Genomic DNA, 19,875 nt, shown 5'->3' with positions numbered 1-19,875 from the left:
TCCCCTGAGCAGTCCCCTCATTCTGTTCTCTGCTTTCCTGCTGGAGTTATTCTTCTGAAGACAAACCCAGGCATGGCTCATCCTTGGCTCCCAGTTGCTTAAAGGATGTGGTCTCAAACCACATCGCATGTGCCAGCCTACGCACCCAGCATTTTCTCTTCCTGTACCTGCCTAGTGTACCTGCTGAGCCGGACTCACCTCTCCCCTGTCCTATCACTGAATCTTGGCCTAAAAAGCCCTTCTTTTCTCTCTCTGCTTGGGGAAAACTCCTACTCATTCTTCAAGGGACAGTTTAAGTGACATTTTTGTGAACTCTCCCCCAACTCCTCCAAACAGTTAGTCACTCCCTGCTATTACTGGCCACAACACTTGTAGAAATCTTCTGTCACCATCCTTGTCTCTCAGTCATGTGACATAAGTTTAGGAAGAGAGGGACTATCTCTTCCTCATTTGTCTTATTATTTGTATCCAGATGCTAGCACATCCTGGGCCCTTGATCAGGGTTGGGATATGCACAACTTTTTAAAGTTGAAATATGGTTGATGTAGAATATTATGTTAGTTTCAGGTATTCTACATAGTGATTTGACATTTACATACATTATGAAATGATCACAACACTAAGTCTAGTAATCATCTGTCCCCACACAAAGTTATTACAGTATTATTGACCATTTTCCTTATGCTGTATGTTATATCCCCATGGCTTATTTATTTTATAACTGGTGGTTCATACCTCTTAATCCCCTTCAGCTATTTCTTCCTCCCCCTACCTGCCTCCCCTCTGGCAAGCACCTATTTGTTCTATGTATCTATGAGTCTGTTTTATTTTGTTTTTTAGATTCTACGTTTAAGTGAGATCATATGGTATTTGTCTTTCTCTATCTGACTTATTTCACAAAGCATAATACCGTCTAGATCCATCCATGTTGTTGCATATTGCAAGATTTCAATTTTTTATGGCTGAGTAATATCACTTTGTATACATATACTACATATTCTTTATCCATCATCTATCAATGGACACTTAGGTTGCTTCCATATCTTGGCTATTATAAATAATGCAGCAATGAACATTAGTGTACATATATCTTTTTGAATTAGTGTTTTTGTTTTCTTCAGGTAAAAACCCATAAGTGAAATTCCTGGATCATATGGTAGTTCTATTTTTAATTTTTTGAGGAACCTCCACACTCTTTTCCAACTTACAAATTGGCCACACCAATTTACAGTCTCACTACAGTGCACAAGTACTCCCTTTTCTCCACATCCTTGCCAACACTTTTTATAGTCTTTTTTGATGATAACCATTCTGATAGGTGTGAGGTGGTATCTCATTGTGGTTTTGATTTGCATTTCCCTGATGATTTGTGACGTTGAGCATCTTTTCATATGTCTGTTGGCAGTCTGTATGTCATTTTTGGAAAAATGCCTATTCAGGTCCTCTGTGTGTTTTTTAATAGAGTTGTTTGGTTTTTTTTGATTTGAGTTGTATGAGTTCTTTGTATATTTTGGATATTAACCCCTTGTTGATTATATTGATTGCAAATATCTTCTCCCATTGAGTAGGTTGCCTTTTCATTTTGTTGATAGTTTCCTTCTCTGTGCAAAAGCTTTTTAGTTTGATACAGGTTCTATTTGGTTTTATTTTGGTTTTGTAGCCCTTGCCTGAGGAAACAGATCAAAAAGATATTGTAATGACTGATGTCAAAGAGTTTACTGCCTATGTTTTCTTCTGGGAGTTTTTATGGCAGGCCTTGCATTTAAGTCTTTTCATGGCTTTCCATTTTGAGTTTATTTTTGTATATGGTGTGATAAATTAGTTGTTTTTTTTTCAACTTTAAAAAAAATTTATTTATTTTTAATTTACATTTTTTATGTGGGTAAGCATACAATTTATTTTTTCTATGTTCTTGTTTTTTAATATTTTTAATTAATTTATTTTTGGCTGCATTGGGTCTCCGTTGCTGCGCATGGGCTTTCTCTAGTTGTGGTGAGCAGTGGCTACTCTTCATTGCAGTGCACAGGCTTCTCACTGCAGTGGCTTCTCTTGTTGTGGAGCATGGGCTCTAGGTGCATGGGCTTCAGTAGTTGTGGCTCGTGGGCTATAGAGTGCAGGCTCAGTAGTTGCGGCGCATGGGCTTAGTTGCTTTGGGGCATGTGGGATCCTCCTGGACCAGGGCTCGAACCCATGTCCCCTGCATTGGCAGGCAGATTCTCAACCACTGCACCACCAGGGAAGTCTGATAAATTAGTTTAGTTTGATTCTTTTGCATGTGCCTGTCCAGTTTTCCCCACACTATTTATTGAAGAGGCTGTCTTTTCCCCATTGTATATTCTCGCCTCCTTTGTCAGAGATTAATTGACCATATAAACATGGGTTTATTTCTGGGATCTCAGTTCTGTTCCACTGATTTATGTGTCTGTTTTTGTGCCAGTACCATATTGTTTTGATTACTGCAGCTTTGCAGCATAGTTTGAAATCAGGGAGCATAATACCTCCAGCTTTGTTCTTCTTTCTCAAGATTGCTTTAGCTGTTGGGGGTCTTTTGTGTTTCCATACAAATTTTAAAATTATTTGTTCTAGTTCTGTGAAGAATGCCTTTGGTATTTTGATAGAGATTGCATTGAATCTGTTGATTGCCTGGGGTAGTATGGTCATTTTAACAATATTAATTCTTTCAATCTATGAGTATGATATATCCTTCCATTTGTTTGTGCCACCTTCATTTTCTTTCATCAATGTCTTACAGTTTTCAGAGTATAAGTCTTTAACCTCTTTGGTTAGACTTATTCCTAGGTATTTTATTCTTCGTGATGCCATTGTAAATGGGATTGTTTCCTTAATTTCTATTTCTGACAGTTTGTTATTAGTGTATAGACATGCAGCATATTTCTGTATATTAATTTTGTATCCTGCAGCTTTACTGAATTTCTTTGTTAGTGCTAGTAGTTTTTTGGTAGCATCTTTAGGGTTTTCTATGTATGTAGTATCATGTCATCTGCAAACAGTGAAGTTTTACTCCTTCCTCCAATTTGGATTTCTTTTACTTCTTTTTCTTGTCTAATTGCTGTGGCTAGGACTTCCAATACTATGTTGAATAAAAGCGGCAAGAGTGGGCATCCTTGTCTTGTTCCTGATCTTAGAGGAAATGCTTTCAGCTTTTCATCAAGTTTGCTTTGAGTTTGTCACTTATGGCCTTTATGATGTTGAGGTATATTCCCTCCATATTCACTTTGTTGAGGTTTTTGTAATAAACAGATGTTGAATGTCAAAAGCTTTTTCTGCATTATTGAAAAGATCATATGATTTTTATTCTACAATTTGTTAATGTGGTGTATCACATCGATTGATTTGTGCATATTGAACCATCTTTGTATCCCTGGGATAAGTCCCACTTGATCATGGTATCAAGGTGATGCTGGCCTTGTAGAATGAGTTCAGAAGTGTTCCTTCCTCGAGGAAACAAGATGGCGGAGGAGAAGGACGTGCTCTCGCTCCCTCTTGCGAGAACACCAGAATAACAACTAGCTGCTGGACAGTCATCGACAGGAAGACACTGGAACTCACCAAAAAAGATACCCCACATCCAAAGACAAAGTAGAAGCCACAATGAGACGATAGGAGGGGCACAATCACAGTAAAATCAAATCCCATAACTGCTGTGTGGGTGACTCACAGACTGGGGAACACTTATACCACAGAAGTCCACCCACTGCAGTGAAGGTTCTGAGCCCCACGTCACACTTCCCAACATGGGGGTCCAGCAATGGGAGGAGGAATTCCTAGAGAATCAGACTTCGAAGGCTAGTGGGAATTGATTGCAGGACTTCGACAGGATTGGGGGAAACAGAGACTCCACTCTCGGAGGGCACACACAAAGTAGTGTGTGCATCGGGACACAGGGGAAGGAGCAGTGACCCCAGGGGAGACTGAACCAGACCTACCTGCTAGTGTTGGAGGGTTTCCTGCAGAGATGGGGGTTGGCTGTGGCTCACCGTGGGGACAAAGACACTGGCAGCAGAAGTTCTGGGAGGCACTGCTTGGCGTGAGCCCTCCCAGAGTCTGTCATCAGCCCCACCAAAGAGCCCAGGTGGGCTCCAGGGTTGGGTTGCCTCAGGCCAAACAACCAACAGAGAGAGAACCCAGCCCCACCCATCAACACTCAAGCAGATTAAAGTTTTACTGAGCTCTGCCCACCAGAGCAACAGCCAGCTCTACCCACCACTGGTCCCTCCCATCAGGAAACTTACACAAGCCTCTTAGATAGCCTCATCCACCAGAGGGCAGACAGCAGAAGTAAGAAGAACTACAACCCTGCAGCCTGTGGAACAAAAACCACATTCACAGAAAGACAGACAAGACAAAAAGGCAGAGGGCTATGTATCAGATGAAGGAACAAGATAAAACCCCAGAAAAACAACTAAATGAAGTGGAGATAGGCAACCTTCCAGAAAAAGAAAAAAGAATGAAAAGAAATGAAGACAGCCTAAGGGACCTCTGGGACAACATTAAACGCAACAACATTCGCATGATAGCGGTTCCAGAAGGAGAAGAGAGAGAGAAAGGACCCGAGAAAATATTTGAAGAGATTATAGTCAAAAACTTCCCTAACGTGGGAAAGGAAATAGCCGCCCAAGTCCAGGAAGCTCACAGAGTCCCATGCAGGATAAAGCCAAGGAGAAACACGCCGAGACACATAGTAATCAAATTGGCAAAAATTAAAGACAAAGAAAAATTATGGAAAGCAGCAAGGGAAAAACGAAAAATAACATACAAGGGAACTCCCATAAGGTTAACGGCTCACTTCTCAGCAGAAACTCTACAAGCCAGAAGGGAGTGGCATGATATAATTAAAGTGATGAAAGGGAAGAACCTACAACCAAGATTACTCTACCCCGCAAGGATCGCATTCAGATTCGATGGAAAAATCAAAAGCTTTACAGACAAGCAAAAGCTAAGAGAATTCAGCACCACCAAACTAGCTCTACAACAAATGCTAAAGGAACTTCTCTAAGTGGGAAACTCAAGAGAAGAAAAAGACCTACAAAAACAAACCCAAAACAATTAAGAAAATGGTCATAGGAACATGCATATGGATAATTACCTTAAATATGAATGGATTAAATGCTCCAACCAAAAGACACAGGCTTGCTGAATGGACACAAAAACAAGACCCATATGTATGCTATGTACAAGAGACCCACTTCAGACCTAGGGACACATACAGACTGAAAGTGAGGGGATGGAAAAAGATATTCCATGCAAATGGAAATCAAAAGATAGCTGGAGTAGCAATACTCATATCAGTTAAAATAGACTTTAAAATAAAGAATGTTACAAGAGACAAGGAAGGACACTACATAATGATCAAGGGATCAATCCAAGAAGAAGATATAACAATTATAAATATATATGCACGCAACATAGGAGCACCTCAATACATAGGGCAACTGCTAACAGCTATAAAAGAGGAAATCCACAGTAACACAGTAATACTGGTGGACCTTAACACCTCACTTACACCAATGGACAGATCATCCAAACAGAAAATTAATAAAGAAACACAAGCTTTAAATGACACAATAGACCAGATAGATTTCATTGATATTTATAGGACATTCCATCCAAAAACAGCAGATTACACTTTCTTCTCAAGTGTGCACGGGACATTCTCCAGGGTGGGTCACATCTTGGGTTGCAGATCAAACCTCAGTAAATTTAAGAAAATTGAAATCATATCCAGCATCTTTTTTGACCACAACGTTATGAGATTAGAAATGAATTACAGGGAAAAAAACGTAAAAAACACAAACACATGGAGGTTAAACAATACGTTACTAAATAACCAAGAGATCACTGAAGAAATCAAAGAGGAAATCAAAAAATACCTAGAGAAAAATGACAATGAAAACACCATGATCCAGGGCTAACCTGGTGGCGCAGTGGTTGAGAATCTGCCTGCTAATGCAGGGGACACGAGTTCGATCGAGCCCTGGCCTGGGAAGATCCCACATGCCGTGGAGCAACTAGGCCCGTGAGCCACAACTACTGAGCCTGCGCGTCTGGAGCCTGTGCTCCGCAACAAAGAGAGGCCGCGATAGTGAGAAGCCCGCGCACCGCGATGAAGAGTGGACCCCGCTCGCCACAACTAGAGAAAGCCCTCGCGCAGAAACGAAGACCCAACACAGTCAAAAATAAATAAATAAATAAATTAAAAAAAAAAAAAAAAAACACCATGATCCAAAACCTATGGGATGCAGCAAAAGCAGTTCTAAGAGGGAAGTTTACAGCAATACAAGCCTACCTCAAGAAACAAGAAAAATTTCAAAGAAACAATCTAACCTTATACCTAAAGGAACTAGAGAAAGGAGGACAAACAAAACCCAAAGTTAGCAGAAGGAAAGAAATCATAAAGATCAGAGCAGAAATAAATGAAAAAGAAACAAAGAAAACAATAGCAAAAATCAACAAAACTAAAAGCTGGTTCTTTGAGAAGATAAACAGAATTGATAAACCATTAGCCAGACTCATCAAGAAAAAGAGGGAGAGGACTCAAATCACTAAAATTAGAAATGAAAAAGGAGAAGTTACAACAGACACAACAGAAACACAAAGCATCCTAAGAGACTACTACAGGCAACTCTATGCCAATAAAATGGACAACCTGGAAGAAATGGACAAATTCTTAGAAAGGTATAACCTTCCAAGACTGAACCAGGAAGAAATAGAAAATATGAACAGACCAATCACAAGTAATGAAATTGAAACTGTGATTAAAAAGTTTCCAACAAACAAAAGTCCAGGATTAGATGGCTTCACAGGTAAATTCTATCAAACATTCAGAGAAGAGCTAACACCTATCCTTCTCAAACTCTTCCAAAAAATTGCAGAGGAAGGAACACTCCCAAACTCATTCTGTGAGGCCACCATCACCCTGATACCAAAACCAGACAAAGATACTACAAAAAAAGAAAATTACAGACCAATATCACTGATGAATATAGATGCAAAAATCCTCTACAAAATACTAGCAAAGAGAATCCAACAACACATTAAAAGGATCATACAACATGATCATGTGGGATTTATCCCAGGGATGCAAGGATTCTTCAATATACGCAAATTAATCAATGTGATACACCATATTAACAAATTGAAGAATAAAAACCGTATGATCATCTCAATAGATGCAGAAAAAGCTTTTGACAAAATCCAACACCCATTTATGATAAAAACTCTCCAGAAAGTGGGATAGAGGGAACCTACCTCAACATAATAAAGGCCATATACGACAACCCCACAGCAAACATCATTCTCAATGGTGAAAAACTGAAAGCATTTCCTCTAAGATCAGGAACAAGACAAGGATGTCCACTCTCACCACTATTATTCAACATAGTTTTGGAAGTCCTAGCCATGGCAATCAGAGAAGAGAAAGAAATAGGAGGAATACAAATTAGAAAAGAAGAAGTAAAACTGTCACTGTTTGCAGATGACATGATACTATACATAGAGAATCCTAAAGATGCCATCAGAAAACTACTAGAGCTAATCAATGAATTTGGTAAAGTTGCAGGATACAAAATTAATGCACAGAAATCTCTTGCATTCCTATACACTAATGATGAAAAATCTGAAAGAGAAATTAAGGAAACACTCCCATTTCACATTGCAACAAAAAGAATAAAATACCTAGGAATAAACCTACCTAAGGAGACAAAAGACCTGTATGCAAAAAACTATAAGACACTGATGAAAGAAATTAAAGATGATACAAACAGATGGAGAGATATACCATGTTCTTGGATTGGAAGAATCAATATTGTGAAAATGACTCTACTACCCAAAGCAATCTACAGATTCAATGCAATCCCTATCAAATTACCAATGGCATTTTTTATGGAACTAGAACAAAAAATCTTAAAATTTGTATGGAGACACAAAAGACCCCGAATAGCCAAAGCAGTCTTGAGGGAAGAAAACGGAGCTGGAGGAATCAGGCTCCCTGACTTCAAACTATACTACAAAGCTACAGTAATCAAGACAGTATGGTACTGGCACAAAACAGAAATATAGATCAAAGGAACAGAATAGAAAGGCCAGAGATAAACCCACGCACCTATGATCAACTAATCTATGACAAAGGAGGCAAGGATATACAATGGAGAAAAGACAATCTCTTCAATTAGTAGTGCTGGGAAAGCTGAACAGCTACATGTAAAAGAATGAAATTAGAACACTCCCTAACACCATACACAAAAATAAACTCAAAATGGATTAGAGACCTAAATGTAAGACCGGACACTATAAAACTCTTAGAGGAAAACATAGGAATAACACTCTTTGACATAAATCACAGCAAGATCTTTTTTGATCCACTTCCTAGAGTAATGGAAATAAAAACAAAAATAAACAAATGGGACCTAATGAAACTTAAAAGCTTTTGCACAGCAAAGGAAACCATAAACAAGACGAAAAGACAACCCTCAGAATGGGAGAAAATATTTGCAAACAAATCAACGGACAAAGGATTAACCTCCAAAATATATAAACAGCTCATGCAGCTCAATATTAAAGAAACAAACAGCCCAATCCAAAAATGGGCAGAAGACCTAAATGGACATTTCTCCAAAGAAGACATACAGATGGCCGAGAAGCATGTGAAAAGCTGCTCAACATCACTAATTATTAGAGAAATGCAAATCAAAACTACAATGAGGTATCACCTCACACCAGTTAGAATGGGTATCATCAGAAAATGTACAAACAACAAATGCTGGAGAGGGTGTGGAGAAAAGGGAACCCTCTTGCACTGTTGGTGGGAATGTAAATTGATACAGCCACTATGGAGAACAGTATGGAGGTTCCTTAAAAAACTAAAAATAGAATTACCATATGATCCAGCAATCCCACTACTGGGCATATACCCAGAGAAAACCATAATTCAAAAAGACACATGCACCCCAATGTTCACTGCAGCACTATTTACAATAGCCAGGTCATGGAAGCAACCTAAATGCCCATCAACAGATGAATGGATAAAGAAGAAGTGGTACATATATACAATGGAATGTTACTCAGCCATAAAAAGGAACGAAACTGAGTCATTTGTAGAGATGTGGATGAATCTAGAGACTGTCATACAGAGTGAAGTAAGTCAGAAAGAGAAAAACGAATATCATATATTAACACATATATGTGGAACCTAGAAAAATGGTACAGATGAACCGGTTTGCAGGGCAGAAGTTGAGACAGAGATGTAGAGAACAAACGTATGGACACCAAGGGGGGAAAGCCGCAAGGGGGTGGGGATGGTGGTGTGCTTAGTTGGGCGATTGGGATTGACATGTATACACTGATGTGTATAAAATTAATGACTAATAAGATGACTAATAAGAACCTGGTATATAAAAAAATAAATAAAATTTAAAAATTAAAAAAAAAAAAGATGTGTTCCTTCCTCCACAGATTTTTGGAGTAGCTTGAGAGTAATAAGTATCAACTTTTCTTTAAATGTTTGGTAGAATTCACCTGTGAAGCCATCTGATCTTGGACTTTTCTTTGTTGGGCATTTTTTTTACCGATTAAATTTCAGTAATTGATCTGTTCATATTTTCTTTTTCTTCTGTCATTATTCAGTTTTGGAGATTGTATGTTTCTAGGAATTTATCCATTTCTTCTAAGTTGTCCATTTTTTTGGCGTCTAATTGTTCGTAGTAATCTCTTATGATCCTTTGTATTTTGGTGGTGTTGGTTGTAACTTTTCTTTCATTTCTGATTTTTTGTTTATTTGGGTCCTCTCTCACTCTCTCTTCAAAGGTGGCCCTGCTGACTCCCGTTGGTGAGGTTAACCCCAACCCTAGCCCTGCCCTGTTGTGCTTTGATGACGTTTCAACTTCCAGTGATGCACTTCCTGCTGAGTCATTTCTGGCTGATGCAATCTCCACTTCCGGTTGTACCACTTGCTATGCTTCCCACCACATGACCGCGAATGAAAGAACCAGATAACAGGGAAACTTCAGGGTGAGAGAATATAAGCAGGAAAAGCTGACCATAGTGCACTGCCATGGCAACTGATTGCTGTGGTACCTTCTACGAGGTTATCATCTGCCTGCCTTGTGCAATTGAGCAACATTTGTCTGGCATATCTGACAGCTTCATATGATGGCTGGACAACACTCCCATTACACTGCCCATGGATACCCTCTGGGACATACAGCAGGTGAACCAGCAGATGGCCATCCTTGCTCTGATTCTTTATTATTTCTCTATTTCATTTATTTCTGCTCTGATCTTTATTGTTTCTTTTCTGTCCCCTAACTGTCAGTCTGTGTGTGTCTTTCGATCTGAAGTGAATCCCTTGTAGGCAGCGTAAATTTGGGTTTTGTTTTTGTATTCATTCAGCTACTCTATGTCTTTTGATTGGAGCATTTAGTCCATTTACATTTAATTATTGATAGGTATGTACTTATTGCCATTTTGTTAATTTTTTTTTAAAGTTTTTTGTTCCTTTCTTTTTCTTTTGCTCTCTTCCCCTGTGATTTGATGACTGTCTGTAGTGTTACAGTTGAATGCCTTTCTTATTTTTTGTGTGTGTATCTATTATTATATATTTATATATATATTTGATATATATATGTGATTATTTTAAGTTGCTGATCTCTTAAGTTTGAATGCATTCTAATCACCCTACATTTTCATTCCCCACCTACCACGGTTTATGTTTTTGATGTCATATTTTACATCTTTTTGTTTTGTGTATCTCTTAACTACATATTGTGATATAGATGATTTTACTACTTTTATCTTACAGCCTTCCTACTAGCTTTATACATTGTTGACTTACTACCTTCACTGTATGTTTAGCTTTACCAGTGAGATCTTTCCTTTCATAATTTTCATATTTCTAGTTGTATCCTTTTCTTTTTCACCTAGAAAAATTCCTTTAACATTTCTTTTAAAGCCGGTTTAATGGTGCTAAGCTCTTTTAGCTTTTGCTTATCTGTAATCTTTATCTCTCCTTCAAATCCAAATGATAACCTTGATGGGTAGAGAATTTTTGGTTGTAAGTTTTTTCCTTTCATCGCTTTGAATATATTGTGTCACTCCCTTCTGGCCTGCAAAGTTTCTTCTGAAAAGCCAGCTGATAATCTTATGGGAATTCCCATGTATGTAACTAGTTGCTTTTCTCTTGCTTTTTTAATATTCTCTCTTTATCTTTAATTTTTGCCATTTTAATTACAGTGTGTCTTGGTGTGGTCCTCTTTGGGTTGATTCTGTTTGAGACTACTCTCTGTGCTTCCTGGACCTGCATGTCTTTTCTTTCCAAGGTTAGGGAAGTTTTCAGCTATTATTTCTTCAAATATTTTCTCTGCCCGTTTCTCTCTCTCTTCTCCTTCTGGGATCCCTATAATGCAAATGTTATTACACTTGATGTTATACCAGAGGTCTCTTAAACTATCCTTATTTTTTTAAAAAATTCTTTTTTCTGTTCAGCTTCGTAATTTCCACTACTCTGTATTCTGGTTTATAGTTCCTCTGTACCATCTAATCTACTGTTGATTCCTTCTAGTGTATTTTTAATTTCAGTTATTGTATTCTTTAGCTGTGTTTGGTTCTTGTTTATATTCTCTAACTCTTTGTTGAAATTCTTACTGTGTTCATCCATTCTTCTCCCAAGTTCAGTGAGCATCTTTATGATTATTACCTTGAGCCCTTTGTTGGATAGATTGCTTATCTCCACTTCCTTTACTTCTTTTTCTGAGGTTATGTCTTGTTCCCTCATTTGGAATATATTCCTCTGTCTCCTCATTTTGCCCAATCCTCTGTGTTTATTTCTGTGTGTTAGGTACATCAGTTACATTTTCCAATCTTGGGGAAGTTGCCTTATGTAGGAAATATCCTTTAGGGCCCAGCAGCACACTCCCCTCTGGTCACCAGAGCTGTATGCTCTAGTGGTGCCCCCTTTGTGGACTGCATGTGTTCTTCTGTTGTGGCAGGGCTGACTACTGTAGGCATGTTGGTAGGTGGAGCTGGCCCCTGGCCAGGCTGGCTGGGAGGCCATTCCTCATGCAGTTGTTGCAAGTCCACTGGAGGGCAGGGTAGGCTTCCCATGTGGTTTGCCACACAACCTGGGAGTTGCAAGGCTGCTGCCGGCCTGCTGGTGGGCAGTGCCAGGTCCCTATGTGGCTTGATGCTTGATTGAATGAATCTATGTGTGAATATAATCAGTGTGGAGCTGAGAAGGGCCTTAGGATGATCCCGTATCATCCTGACCATGCTGTTAAAGGCACTTCCCTTGTCTTGTTGGGGTTATTTATCTCCACCTGTGGTTATACTCTCCACCAGGAAAAGGAGAAACTGTATGTGGAACTAAAGCACATCCTGGCCCGGCAGCCTGGGCCTGAGGCTGCAGAGCAGCTACAGATCTACCGCCACACGCTGCGGGAGAAGACCAAGCAGCTTAAAGTAAGTGGTAGCCTCTGCTCCTTCCTGACTGAAGGACAGACACACTCTGGGGAATACCCGTGGACAAGTCTACTGCCTCAGCACAAGGAGCCAGTCTCCCAAATTCTGTCCTCCTTTGATATCAGCTTTTTTAGTGCTCTAGTCCCGGGAGGCACAGGGCAAGCCTTAAAGCTACCCCTCCGCTCCTAAGCTCATAGACTCCCACAAAACAGGGAGATGAACAAGTGGAGAAAGAGCTAGGGAGAGGATGATGGCAATGGGATAGAAATTTGGGGAACAAAGTTTGTATAGATTATCTCAAGATGATTTAGAGGATTCAGATGGTGGGAAAGAACAGAGGGAATATTTTAACACCATTGCCCACTGAAGCAGATCATTGTGTCAAAGCAGGTTTTTACTATTCATTCCGCCTGAAATACATGTACACAAAACACAGGCTACTCCCCAGTCCCCAGGAACCTTGCTTCATGACCATCTATGAAATAAGAAGCCATGAAAGGGAAGTAAAATCATTCTAGGATTCTGTTAGCATAAGTTCCCTTCTAAGTGACATAAGAACATTAGCTGCGGAGATGGAATGTTTTAGTATTATATGTGCCTTTTTAAAGTTTTTTCAAAAACTGTATGTTTCCACTATATCCTCACCTTTACCTGCTAAAAAGTACTTAGATATTCTTGGCATGTTAGGGAAGCCTTATACACACACATGCACAGAATGTAGCACATGCCAGCTGAATTCTCGCACTTTCCTGTGCAATGATGGTAATAATCATTGCCTTTCTGCCTGGGGTAAAATAGATGCCACGCTACTAATATAGTACTAATCCTTTCACAAATAGAATGTTGTAAAATCACATCCTTTTACTTAAAAAAGGCAGATGAAACAGAAATGTAATGAGAGCATTAATTTTCAGTTTATCACTGTAAGCATTCATTTTACATGAGTATCCTGAGACATAATTTGAGTTTTGCAGGAGGCATAATCTTTTGATTATTTTCATCCCTTTAAACAATTGAATATATCAAATAAAATAAAAACTTATTTTCTCAGGGGTGGGTGTAAATTAGAAAAGCACATGTCTTTACACTACTCTCAGATAGGCATACTTAGCGCTGGATTGTATTCAGTGGTTCATAGGAGACTTTTGTTACTTTAAACCTTTATCTGAGGATATCCAGATTTTTGCTCTGAATGACATGTGACCCTTGGTGGAAGATTCAGGGGTGGATAATACCAAGCCTGTCCACCAGTTTGTCCTCATTATCTGGGCTGTTTTAGAAAATTCCACATTCATTGTTTGGAAACAAGGTCTTTGTTCCTAAGAGTTTAACTATTTTTTTTTTAACATCTTTATTGGAGTAAGATTGCTTTACAATGGTGTGTTAATTTCTGCTGTATAGCAAAGTGAATCAGCTATACATATACATATATCCCCATATCTCCTCCCTCCCACCCTCCGTATCCCACCCTCTAGGTGGTCACAAAGCACCGAGCTGATCTCCCTGTGCTATGCAGCTGCTTCCCACTAGCGATCTATTTTATATTTGGTAGTGTATATATGTCAGTGCTACTCTCTCGCTTCATCCCGGCTTAACCTTCCCCCTCCCGTGTCCTCAAGTCCATTCTCTACGTCTGCGTCTTTATTCCTGTCCTGCCCCTAGGTTCATCAGAACCTTTTTTTTTTAGATTCCATATATATGTGTTAGCATACAGTATTTGTTTTTCTCTTTCTGACTTACTTCACTCTGTATGACAGAGTCTAGGTCCATCCACCTCACTACAAATAACTCAATTTCGTTTCTTTTTATGGCTGAAGACAGTTTTTCTTCCAACATGAAAATCATATTCTTTAGCTCATGATAACATCGTCAGAATCCTTTTCACAGCAGTTAAGAGGAAAGAGTTCAGAAGCAGACGAACACTCGAAAGATAAAGATCCGCCTTTTATGCAAATTTTTTTAAAATGCAGAGCTAGACGGAAAACAAATTAAATCTATTGCATGCCCCTTAGGACAGTAGCCTCCCTTTTTTCCCCTTGGTTTTTTTTGGGGGTACCCCTCGCTTTAGTGTGCTCTACACATCCGTTTAGGTGAGTAAACTCCCTCTCTCCCTGTCCAGCCTGAAACCAGTAGCATCTACTGAACGCAGCAGTGCAAGAGGCAGGTAATTAGGCTTCCTATTAGAGCCCCTCGCATGCAGCACACCCTCCCTGCAGATGTCATAGCCCCCTGCTTCTTAGAGGTAAGTCCCAGTGCTGGGATAAAGAGAGAACCTGTGAATAGTCCCAAAGGGCACAGTAAAGAGGTGATTGACATTCAGCAGAACAGCAACCTTGGAAAACATATAAATTGAATACCTGCTGAGTGGTGGTGGCGGCAGGATGATTCTGAGTAATTTTTACAGTAATCCTCAGATGAATCACGCTCCCTCGTAATGACTTTTCTGAATGCTTTATTAAAAAAAGGCTTTAAAAGCAATTTTATGCTGTATGTCTGGGAGTTTTTCTGTTCGACTCACAGTGTTCTTGAACCACATTACACCATTCATATGTGAGCCTGTGCCTGATGGTTCTCCTTTAAAGCAGGGGAATGAGGTTCCATTGTTTGCCACTGGATTATGAGTCTTCAGACCTCCGTCAGACTTCTACCCAGATACAGACCTTGAACTGGTAGAAGTGTGCGGGTTAACTGTTAAACCTGGGCATGGTTTTGTATCTCTAGCCTCACTGAGGTAAGTGGCCGCAGATTAAAAAGATTTTTCAGAAAAGGATATTGTCTCACCGCGTTTCTTCTGTTAATGCTGCTTTATTTGTCACGCTAGGTTTTGTCTTCAGAATTGAATATGTATGAATCACAGAGCCAAGAATATAAGTATGAGATTGAGAAACTTAGCAATGAACTGCTGAACTTAAAGAAGAAATACCTTGCTCAGAAACGTAAAGAATACATTCAGAAGTAAGAATTAGTCAAATGTTCTAGTTTTGTTGTGCCTATTAACTCCTGATAAGAAAATAATTGCAGACAGTCACAGAGTCACAGACTTCACTGGGGTAAACTAAGTCAGGGGTGAGCAAATTACTTTCTACAGGTCCCTCAGTGGGCTGGTGTCAGAGCAAGATGGGTGTCTCCTCTGATACTGAGACCCCTCCTTAGGACCCTAACAGGGATTCATTAGTATCAGCTCACTGGTGGACCTCGTGTAGAGCAGAGGAAACCTAGTGTGATTTTTTTCCCCATACTGTTCTCACGGTTTGGAGATAATCATTCCATAACTATGTCTGCAAAGGAGGTTCACGATTAGCCTTGTATGGGCTGAAGCATATTCACATTTAAAACCACTGTAATTATGAGCAGTTCACAAGTAATTTTCACCTATGTTTTAGATAAACTGTCTCTGAACCATTTCTATGTCTAGTACCTGACTTCAGTATCTACTGTAGTGTATCGGCATGAGCATTCTTCTAGGAGATGGTAATGCAGATATCAGGTGAATATTTTGGGTTTCAGGATGCCTACATGTTGAAGAGTAAATGTTCTCTTCACTTTGTTATTGTTTGCCTAATCCTGGGGTGAGTGAGTGGGCCCAGATGAATCAGCAGGTTTGAACCTTGGCTGTGTGCATTGCCCAAATCATCTTGTTCATTCTGTAGAGGCTCACATTGTGAGTTGAAAGTCAGGCTTGGTATTTCATCCACATGGGCGTTTCAAGGACATGGTGAAACAGGGTTTGAACGCATCCACCAATAATCCATTAGTGGCAAACAGCTACTTAAAGTAGCTGGATGTGAATTCATTTGCCAGTAAAAATCTATCCTTTTTATAAATCAGAATATTCCCGCATTCCACATTTAGATGCCAGTTCCTTGGTAGACTAAAATATTGATAAAAACTATAGCTAATTTAGATGGGTCTGGCTTAATGTGTGGGTCTAGCAACTATCTGATTCAGAATCACTGTTGAGATTTATTAAACATGCAGGTTCCTAGGCCCAATTTCCAGATATTTGGATTCAGCAGGTTCTGGATGGGCCTTAAAAATCTGCAGTTTACTTGCTCTCTAGGTGAATTCCATGCACACTGATGTTTGAGAACCACTGATATTAATGATGTGAATTGAATGAATGTTGGAGTGGAAACACTGTAGTTTTCTTTTAGGACACCAAAATTGTGCTTATGAAATGTCATGTCTAGTTTCCATGTGAGGCAGTTGTCTAGCTCTGTGGCCTTCAAACTTTCTGAGTGTGCACCCTTATCAGAAAAACAGTTTTGAACTTGCAGCCCCCCTAATATATATGCATATAGTTTTTAAAATTAAAAAAATACTATTTTGGAATAGTTTTTTACCTCCAATATATTTTAATTTATAAAGTACACACAAATACTATTGTCACTTTGTGAGTAATTATTAGTAAAGAATGATTCTTAATTTTCAAAGATAAAATATTGAATCTCTAATATCTTCTTGCCACTTGCCAACAGGTCATCCCACTCATCTTGTAGAGTTCACGCATTCCATTTTGGAGACCAGTGGTCCAGTTGAAACAGTTATAAACAGCTGGCTTGGCTAAACAGTTAATTGCCTTCCTAGAGCTCATTAACTCCCCTGCCTTGGCCCTGGGATTTGGCCTAGTTTCCATTGACCTTACTGATCCCCTGGCCAGGCACACACAGTTTTCTGGACACAGGGAGCATGCTGACAGAGGGACACCCCTCTGATAGCTCATTCCCTCCCAATGGCCCATCCACTAGAATTGCACTGCCCCCGGGCAGTATGCCACTTGTGGCTATTTAAATTAAAGTGAATTGCAATTCAATCAAATTAGCAGTTCAGTTCCTTAATTGCACTAGTCACATTTCACCTATTTAGTAGCCATGTGTGGCTAGTGGATGCCACGTTGGGCAGCTCAGATATAGAGCTTTTCCACCATCATGGAAAGTTCTATCAGATAGCACTGCTCTAGACTCTGCCTTTGCCTTGAATCCTCATTCCTTGTGGCCAATCTGACCTGGCTAGGGCATCATTTGGTCGTTCCATTTAGTTGGGATCCATAAACTGGAGGGAGACAGAGAGTTATGAGTTCATGGGAGAACAGGGAAAAAAAAAAAAACAACATTAAAGAGCTGAAGGAAAATATGCCCAGGCAAGAACAAAAGTGCTGAGATGGTTTAGACTGGAAGGAAGAAGGCTGAAGGGAGTCATTAAGGTGGTCTATAAATACATTAAGAAGATCGTATAAAGGAGACATTATTCCCATTAGTCAACTTAGATCAGGCCAGAAGCATTAAGCTTAAGTTCCTTCGGAGAGGAAATTTTAGGTTATTTAAGGAGAGAGAGGGCAGGGGGAGGGGGGCACTGCCTGCATCTAGCAACAGTCAGGAGGTAGACAAGTTGTCACAGTACTTGAAGGAATCTTCTTTGCTGGACCCACTCAAGGCTAAAGCTTTTGTCCTATTTATGGAGGACGGCTTTTTATAATAATGAAGTCAATTCTGCTAAGGGACAGCTAGATTGATTAACAAATTCTCTGCAGGTTCTTTTCAAATGGAATAATTTAGAATAATCTCTGTGGATATTCTCCTCACATATACTCTTTATAAAATAGCAACTCATATCATTTTTACCTTTTTGCCTTTTTTTTTTCACTTTTCTCAAACCCTGTTTTTATCATGCTCCAGTCCTGACCTGCAGTCCTACCCACCTGCCCTTGACTCCCCTACTCTGGACCTCCAGGCTGGTCTAGAGTCTGCAGTACAATTCAGATTCTTTTGCAAAAGGTAGAATTCTCTTCCCTGAAGTAAATCACTTCTATTAGCCAAATCTAATTGGTTTTAGTCTTAGTAGTTTGCTCAGTTTTTATTTTTAAAAAGGGACTCCAAAGATGTTTTCCATAAGACCCCTAATTATTCAATAGGTAATTTGTATAAATTTAAGATACCTCTGCAGGAAACCTGAATGTGTGTGTGTGTGTATGTGTGTGTGTGTATGTGTGGGTATTTAAAGAAGATCTGCGTAGAAGATACATTGTAGATTAGAATTTCCTTTATCTATTGCCAAATGTACTATGTTATTTATCTTTCCCAGCTTTTCTTGTATCTTAAACTATTTCTAATAATAACTGCTGCTCATCTAAAGTTATAAGAAAATTTGTATTTTATAAATGTCCAAGTTTGATGAAGATACCTTGTGTGTGTGATAAATATTTATGTTTCCACTGAAACTTTGGATTATAAAAGTTGATAAATGATGAATTAATCATTATAATTGAGCCAAGAGAAGGATTCTTCTGACTGATCTTTGGAACTAAACAAATGCTTTATAAAATAGGAAGATGATTACAAGTCAGGAGCCTCCAGTCCACAGGGTCTGAGCTCTTATGAGGCCTTCTGTCCGTATTTAGATCAACATGAGGAAAGCACATTTAATTGTGTCTTTCCCTAATTCTATGTGTTATCAGTAACACCTAATTAGATTTAAACCACCACCTTGTCTCAAACTGGAAGCTTTGATCAAAGCAGTTTTCAGTGGCTAATTCACCCTAAGAACTATCAAACATAGAAGAGGAAAAAGGTGGTAAGGAAGTTAACTTTCACCTCCTTTCTTATAGGAACAAGGACAGAATAGGCATGGAGAATGCCTTCTCAATGGCCAAACCAGCTGGCCCTCGTTTTAAGGGGGGTGGATTTCCCCTCAGCAAGTCATCCAAGATGAAGTCCTAACTCCAAGCTGCTGGCTGGGTCCAGCTGAACAGCTCATGAAATTCACTCTGGAACATTTTGGAGGAATCTCTTTGAAATCCCTTGGATCACAGACATTTAGGGAAATCAGTCCTCAGATTCCAGGATGGAAAGAAACGCAGAACTATTATAGTCATGTACATATAAGAGTGATGACGTTCTACATAGTCCACATGGATATTAACAGAGTGTAATTATATCTGTTCAATTAGGCCGACCCATTCCATGAAGCTGATCTTTTGTTACTACCACATTGATTTATTTTGAAATGCGCCACATCTAGATACTCTGTATGGATGAAAGTTTGGATCCTAATGTCTCTATTATAGACATTGGTGCATAGATTTTATATTTTTTAAAAAATTTTTTGAAATGCAATGCATTCTTATTAATAAGAATCTATTGTAATTATTCCTCACTAACAAGTCATTGATGAGATGAGAAAGAAGGACACACTCTCGTATTTAAAAAGTGTTCTGAGAGTGATTTCTATGTGGAATTTCTTTTCAGGCCTGGGGTATGAAAATCTATTCCAAAGAGACATACTAATAAATGCTTCATCATAAAAAATAAAAAGAACCTTTGTAGAGATTTTGATCTTTGCTTTGGTAGAGTACATAATTAAAGTTTAAAACTACTGTGAGAAATGTTTAACCCAAGGATGTGATTC

General features: G+C 39.1%; 1 protein-coding gene across 1 annotated transcript in view; it reads left to right on the top strand.

The window, feature by feature from the left end:
- The window catches only part of CFAP58 (cilia and flagella associated protein 58), a 108,442-nt gene extending 89,202 nt beyond the window's left edge, over window positions 1-19,240 (top strand). Inside the window, exons 16-18 of the mRNA XM_059899866.1 lie at window positions 12,352-12,471; window positions 15,293-15,426; window positions 19,076-19,240. Of these exons, the coding sequence (XP_059755849.1) occupies window positions 12,352-12,471; window positions 15,293-15,426; window positions 19,076-19,187 (366 nt within the window). The 3' untranslated portion in view covers window positions 19,188-19,240. The remainder of the gene's footprint in view (window positions 1-12,351; window positions 12,472-15,292; window positions 15,427-19,075) is intronic.
- Window positions 19,241-19,875: the final 635 nt, after the last annotated feature.

The sequence above is a fragment of the Balaenoptera ricei genome, chromosome 16 (genome assembly GCF_028023285.1).
Source record: "Balaenoptera ricei isolate mBalRic1 chromosome 16, mBalRic1.hap2, whole genome shotgun sequence".
Taxonomy (NCBI): domain Eukaryota; kingdom Metazoa; phylum Chordata; class Mammalia; order Artiodactyla; family Balaenopteridae; genus Balaenoptera; species Balaenoptera ricei.
This window is presented reverse-complemented; position numbering and strand designations above follow the sequence as displayed.